This window comes from Neopelma chrysocephalum, unplaced genomic scaffold (genome assembly GCF_003984885.1).
Source record: "Neopelma chrysocephalum unplaced genomic scaffold, ASM398488v2 Primary Assembly neopelma1_69, whole genome shotgun sequence".
Taxonomy (NCBI): Eukaryota; Metazoa; Chordata; class Aves; order Passeriformes; family Pipridae; genus Neopelma; species Neopelma chrysocephalum.
The window spans coordinates 11,301,076-11,308,433 of NW_020897729.1; the positions used below are offsets into that span (position 1 = coordinate 11,301,076).

General features: G+C 53.2%; 1 protein-coding gene across 1 annotated transcript in view; it reads right to left on the reverse strand.

The window, feature by feature from the left end:
- The window catches only part of KCNAB1 (potassium voltage-gated channel subfamily A member regulatory beta subunit 1), a 62,282-nt gene extending 61,368 nt beyond the window's left edge, over nucleotides 1-914 (reverse strand). The window contains exon 1 of the mRNA XM_027685933.1: nucleotides 628-914. Coding sequence (XP_027541734.1) covers nucleotides 628-899 — 272 coding nt within the window. The 5' untranslated portion in view covers nucleotides 900-914. The remainder of the gene's footprint in view (nucleotides 1-627) is intronic.
- Between the last annotated feature and the right edge of the window lie 6,444 nt (nucleotides 915-7,358).

Here is a 7,358-nt window from a genome sequence, read left to right on the forward strand (position 1 = left end):
TCCGGTTTCGCGGAGGGGCTGACCCTGCGCAGGAGATTAGGGAGTCGCACGTCTAATTTCCACTAATACCAAGATCCCCTTATATTTTTTTAAAGGAGCAAGATCAGATTCTGGAGGCTGCGACATTTAAGACTGATGGGATGAGAGATGCAGCAGCTGCAGCTCGTTTCCCAGGCTGAGCCACCGCCGCTGCCGGGCAGGGACAGGGGAAAGCAGGACCCTCCTGCCACCCACACGGTCCCTGCTCAACAGCAGCAACTTTTCAACTCTATTCCAACAGAACTACAACCACTCGGACAAAACAGCTCGTGAGAAACGAGGCCGAACGACCACAGGCAGCTCGTGCCGAAGAAGTTACGGAAACCAAGAAACAAGTTTACAAGACTGTCAGCTCTGTAACACACACCCATCGAGGTGCAGGGAAAAAAACCATGAACAATCAGAGAAATCAGGCTTGTAAAGCCAAAGATCTTCCTACTACTACTACTACTACTACTACTATTATTATTATTATTATTATTATTATTATGCCTACTGTTGTCATCATCGCTGTTATAGTTATTATTATTATGAGCATCCCCACAGCCCCATTCCCGGGGTGCCCGCGGCAGAGCCGTGGATCCCTACCTGTGCGGCATGCCGGTGGTGTAGGCGATGGTGTACTCGTGGGACAGCTCGCACACCCGCAGGTACCAGTTCATCTCCAGCTCCCGCAGCAGCGCCAGGCGCCGGGCTCGCTGCTGGGGCTGCCCGGGCCGAGCCCGGCCCTCCTTCCCGCTCTCCGAGGAGCTCTTCAGGGTCCTGTCCCTGCTGCCCACGGAAAGCACCGACTGCTTCCTCAGCTTCAGGGACTCGTCGGCGCTCTTCCCCCCCACGGTCCCGGTGCGTGCCGCCAGCATTTCGCCTCCCGCTCGGTGCGAAGGCGCCGAGTCGCTGCCCTCAAATCATTTAAACTGATTCCAGCGCGCACTTTCCTCCCCCTATAACCTCACGCCGGCCACAAAGCTGTAATTAGAGACGTGTCTGCGGGGCTTAACCAGAAAGAAGAGCTGCGACCTTCTCATGGAAACATCTGCAGCAGCTCCCGCGTGCCAGCGGCCCCGCAGCCGGGGAGGAGGACGCTCCTTAAAAACAGCCCCCCGGGCTGGGCTCGGACACACCAGGGCTTCGGGTGGAGAGCACCGGAACACCCGTCCCGCTCCGTAAACATCGGGGGTGAAGCCACACGTGTCACCTTGACGGCGGACCCGCGGCCACGTGGGCTCACCCCAGCAAATTGCAGCGCCGTCCCTGCCGGACGCGGCCTTGGAGCATCCCCGTCTTCATCCCCAGCGCTGGCCCGGCCGCTCCAGCCCTCCTGCTCCTCCTCCTCCACCTCCTCGGTCGCCACGTCCAGCAGGAGCTTCCATTCTCCAAGGGATTTGTAGAAATCTCGGGACTCGGTCACCCTCAGGATGAGAACGAAGTTACGGCTGTTCCTGAGCAAACGGTGTTTGGGAAAATGTATGAAGAGGCAGACACTGGAGTTGCATTAATTCCCCTCCCCGGTCTGAAATGTAAAAGCTGATAGAGAGATTACAGCTCTAATCACAGCGGCCACTTTGGGAGAGAGCCGGCAAAGAGGAAAAACCCCTCTAAGACCGGCAGGATTTTAAAGCCATTGCACTCAAAAGCTTTGTAATCACCCCCAAGCAGAGCAATCACCCACCTGTCCCCTGCACGGGTCTCCTGGGGATGGGGGCTGGGTGGAAGGATTCATGGAATCAGGGAAAAGGCAGCTCTGGAGGCCTGTGGCTTCCAAAACTGTTTAGCAGAGGTGGCACTAAAACACTCACTGGAAGTTTTGCAAAACTCCAGTAAAATGACTCAAACTTTGAGCTGTTAAAACTTTCCAGTTCTGTGCCTATTCCAATGTGTTTCCTCTTCTGTCCTTACACTTTCATAGCCTTTCCCAAAACCGAAAAGGTTTCCAGCAACTCCAGAGGCCTTTAAACCAACCCTGAGCAGAGAAGCAATAATTATTTTACGGGTACACAAGCTGAAGATTCTTCAGGTCCTTCCATGTGGAAGTTGGTTATCAAAAGTGAGATGAAGCTCTTAAAGAGCTGTATAAAAGGCACATTGTGCTTCCTCAGCATCACGTGTTTATCATTCCCTTAACCACAGAAACACCCTGTTGTTCCCAAAAACTTTAAAAGGTATCAGTCACCTTAAAGGTCAATTAAACTAAAGCAGCTGTTGGCGATTTGTCCCTGTCTCAATGGGCCATTGTTGGGCGTATCACGGGCTATTGTGCGGGTGGATGTTCCCTAATGTGTCACTTAGGCAGGTAACGCCATCGGATATTGTCCGCGGGGTGATTGTATCTCCCGGCAGGTAAGGACACCCCGGCTCACCTTATAAAAATTGCAGAACGATTGGTTTCCTGAAAGCGAAGCCGCCCGGCTGCCCTGAAATATTGATGGCGGCTGTGCTGGGATCAGAGCCCCTGAGCCTGGGCATCCAGGGGGCTGTGGGGCATCTCCAGGGGGGGACAAACCCTCTGCCCCGCGAGAACCTCCCCCTGCCAAACCCCCTCCTGCTTCGGAACCGACTGACCAACATCCCACCGGGAACAGTGTCAGTTACTACGAGTTATAGCTGATTATTACATTAATTATATAATATGACAGAACTTCTATTTATTAATAAATTATGCCAAGGTTTGAAAAATTTCTCTGGCTCTTCTTAAAACGCTTCCTAAAAATCTGATTTTCATTCCAGCCGTGGTCCCTGGAGTTGGGCACACGATATGGAAATCATCTCCTGCCAAGGAGTCTCCCTGTGCCCACCCCAGCACGGCAGGTCCCGGGGGTGCCCAGCCCGGTGTGGCCACCCCAGACCCTCCTCGTGGGTTAATCTCCCTCTGCCCAGGGTAAATTCCTGCACTTACCAGCGTGAAACCCTGAGTTGCTGGAGCCAAGGCAGGTACAGCAACACCCAGGGGTGCAGAGGGACAGGACAGCATTAAACCCCCCACAACACTGTTTGTGCCACTGCTTTTAGAGCAGAACATTCCAGTAACACCCAGCCCCGAGCCCCCCAGGATGAGAGCTCGGGATTAATACTCTGGCTCAGGCACCCTTTTAGTCAAACCTCGTGTTTTTCAGATGTAAATAAGAGGAGTGCTTCTAAAAACCCCCGCAGCAGATGTTTTCTGCTCAGGAAAGCAGGAGGTCACCTCGGGGAGTTAATGCACTGCACACGGGGCCCATTTTTAACCTGGTTTTAAAATCTCATGAGCAGTTTTCCATCGTTATGTGCCATTCCAGTGACACCTCTGTGCTGGCCAACAAAACCCCACAGTGTCACACGTGGAAGGTCCATCCTGATTATCTTCACCACAAATTTAGTTTGATAGAATGGTTTGGGTTGGGAGGGACCTGAAAGCCCATCCAGTGCCACCCCCTGCCATGGGCAGGGACACCTTCCACTAGCCCAGGTTGCTCCAAGCCCCGTCCAACCTGGCCTTGGACACTTCCAGGGATTCAGGGGCAGCCACAGCTTCTCTGGGCAACCTGTGCCAGGGCCTCCCCACCCTCACAGCCAGGAATTCCTTCCCAATATCCCATCTCACCCTGCCCTCTGGCAGTGGGAAGCCATTCCCTGTGTCCTGTCCCTCCATCCCTTGTCCCAAGTCCCTCTCCAGCCCTCCTGGAGCCCCTTCAGGCCCTGGAAGGGGCACTCAGGTCTCCCTGGAGCCTTCTCTTCTCCAGGTGAGCGCCTTCATTACAGACTAAAGGAATGCAGGATGCACAGTCTGATCCAGCAATTCTCCAGTAATTCTGCTGAGACACATTTACGGTTCATCCTCTTTCAAACTGATCTCAAAACCCACCCCAGCTCTTCAGATTCCTCTCAGTATCTGTTCCCCACATTCCCTCAGCTCTATAACCTCTGCACACACAGACACGGCTCATCCCAGCCAAAGAGCAGCAGCCACTAACCTGGTTAGAGAGATTTAAACAGACAAACACCACCTTGCACAGGTCCAGATTATTTGGAAAGCTTCTGTAAGTGATACCTAAGCAAACACACATGTTTGGTCCCACAGGAGCACAGTCATTCCCAAATCCTCATCCAATTAGCCGGGATGCTCACAGCTCTGCTGCTTCACACTCTCTGCTCCACGTAATTGAAACCCCATCAGGGAAAGCTTCATTAAGGCACTTAATTGGGCCTAAGTGGTTCACCCTGCTCTGACAGCGCTTAAATGCAGTGACTTATGAACTTCTGCTCAGCCAGCAGCCACTGGCTTTGTGCCCGGGCGTCCCCAGCAAACCTCACCCCATGATTCCGTCCCACAGCGTGGAATCATGGAAGTGTCCAGGTTGGAAAAGACCTGTAAGATCGTTGAGCCCACCTGTTAACCCAAATCCCAAGGGCAGAGAGCTCCCAGCTGCCTCCCTGAAGGGCGTGAGGGATGTGGGAGCTCAGGGGGCAGCGGGTCACAGGCAGCTCCAGTGAGTCAATCTGCTGAAATTAGAACTGATGGAAGTGGCTCTCTTCAGCCTTTGATCGGCTCCAATAATTTCTAGATGTGACTGTGGGGCCAAAGGCCAGTCCCAGCACACCCAAGTGAAGAGAAAAATTCCTGGGTATGTTAATTAACTCTTTTTTCCCCTCTTTGCTGGGGTCGGTGAGGTCACTGACGAGCTGCTCCGCTGGGTCTGCTCTGGGTTGCACCAAGTGGTGACCGAGCACCCCGTGATTAGAAAGGGGAACGTTTTCCAAGGTCAAGGGGAATCCAGACACTGAGACCTCTCTGGAGGCACGTGGCTGTGCTGGGCAGGGGCTGAGGGAGGCTGTGGGACAGAGCCCCAGCCCCAGCCCTGGAGCCTGATGATCCCTGACCCTTCTCAAACAGCACGAGGAGGTGCAGGAGCACCCACCCTGTTCTCTGCTTTTCTGCACGACCTTCAGCCCAAAAGGCTGAGCTGCCTTAGCTGACCAGGTGCTGAGCAGTTAATGCTCCCAGGATGCAGCTCCTGGACAGGCTCCTGTGCCTGGAGGGCTGTGTCTTCCAGAGGTGGGGAGCCCAGCTGGGGCAGGCAGCGAGCCCCAGCTCTGGCTGTGAGCTGAATCTAAATCATGGACCAGACAGGGGACACTGAGCTGCCACTCTTCCCCAAACCCATGGCCAGGAGCCCTGTCCCTGTCCCCTGGTCCTGGAGCAGCACCATCAGCCCATCCCTGGGAGCGCCGGCGGTGCTGTGGCATTGCCATGGCAATCAGCACCACAGAAGGGACTAAAAATAAACCCCAGCTCTGCACAGCACAAAGATCATCCCAAATCCCAGCCCTGACTCAGCCATCCCCAAACCCAACGGGGGGGTGGTGCTGGGTCCCTGCTCCCCCATCCATCCCCTCCAAAATCCAGCTGCCCCTACACAGGTCCAGCATTTCCCTCAGCTCCAGGCCCCTGTGCCACTGGGAGTGCCCAGAGCTGCAAAGGAGAGGTGGGCATTGCTCCAGAGCCTCTGAGACTTGTGGTCAGCCAGGAAACCTCCTTTTTTCCTCTAAAAACCCCAAAATCCAACTGATCCCCCCTGCATTCCCCACGTCCTGAGCAGCATCTCACCTTCACACCAAGAAACCTGGAGAGCTGGGCGAGCTCCAGGCATGAAAGGAGAAGCTGGGCAGCCTGTCCCAGGTCACACCCTGCCCAAACCATGACAAAAGGAGCCCGGGGAGCAAAGTGCCAGAGCAGCACTGGATGCTCAGGGTGCACCTGGAAGTGATCCCGAGGGATAAAAGCTGCTCAGGAACATCAGTCCTGGCCACAAACCCGACAGCACCGAGGGCCACCACGGGCAGAGCTGTAGGAGCAGGAGCCCAGGGCACTGAGCTCCCCTTTTCCAGCAGCATCCCAGGTTTCCACAGCAGGCACAGCAGCACCAGGGCTCTGGTGTCAGTGACCGGGTCACGGTCCCACGGTCAGGTGTCAGAGCCATGAATTATGGATGGCAGCCCTGAATTATTCCTGCTGCTTCATCAAGGGAAGTGTGGGCACAGGGAGCTGGGCAGACACCTCCTGGGGAGGGGGGTGAGCCTGGGCCCCCCCGGAGCAGCAGGACACGGATGGTCCCCAACCCACCCCAGCACAGACCCTCAGCTCCAGCACCCACCTCCTGCCCCTGCAAGGAGCAGAAACTCTCCTCTTTAATTAACACTTCTCTTAATTAACACACAATTCCAACCTGGCTGTCCACAACAGTTTTCCATGTTTTTTTCCACCCTAAAAAAACATTAAAAACGGGAAGAAATCCCACAAGCAGCTTTATATTGACCTTTGTACCTTAACCCCCTCAGGGGAGGGATCCACAAGAAAAACATCCCAGTTCTAACAGGGCTCTTGATCACACATTTAAATCAATTACATTAAAAAAAAAAAATCAGCTTTTTCAACCCAAAATACACTCCCATTTATAACATACATGTACAAACTATATTTATAATATAGTTTCTATATGTAAGACCTTAAAAAAAAAGTCACACCAAGGTTCAAACATAATATTTTTATTTGTGGATAAAAATTAAGGCTCACAGTACTTTTATCATTTCACAAGCAGAAAAATGTTAAAAATTGAGACTGATGGGGAATGCCCCCAATACAAATTCCTCTAACTGCTGACATGTTTTACTGAAGACTCGAGGTGAACAATTGTACAGGGCAGCTACAGGTATTAGTTTGTAAACTAGGTGCTAAATATATTTTTTTTTTTAAGAAATGTGAACAGAGTATGATGTTTCTCTCCACTTGTGGCTGTCCAGTTACACGTGGATTCCACAGAAACACCCAAGAACCGCCGGGATGATCACACCAACCTTCCCAAGAACAACCCACCACGGCCACAACGCACGGCACAGGTGTCAAACAGGGCGGGGGAGAGAGCTGAGGGGCACAAATCCCACTTCCATAAGACATCTGGATTTATAGTGCAACAGTTTATGCCTAACATTTTCAATAGTCAACCTTCTGGCTTAAAGAGAAGAAGACGGGACTGCTGTCCAGCTGCAGGAACGCAGCCCAGGGGATTAAGGGATGGGATGAGCGCGTGGCAGACTTCAGGACACAGGGAGACATCCTTTAACTCCAAGGAGGGCTTTTCCAAGTGTGCAGCATGCAGTGAGGAAGGGATTGCTGCCCAGGTGTGCTGCAGGTGTGTGGGCAGAGGTACAACCCCTCCTGTGACCCCCAACCATCACCACGAGGGTTTTATCCCGAGTTACATCAGAACTATGGCACTACAGACTGCAGGGCCACCTGCACAGAGACCTGGTGTCTTGGCCAAACCCGAGGAGGGGTTTGTTTTTCA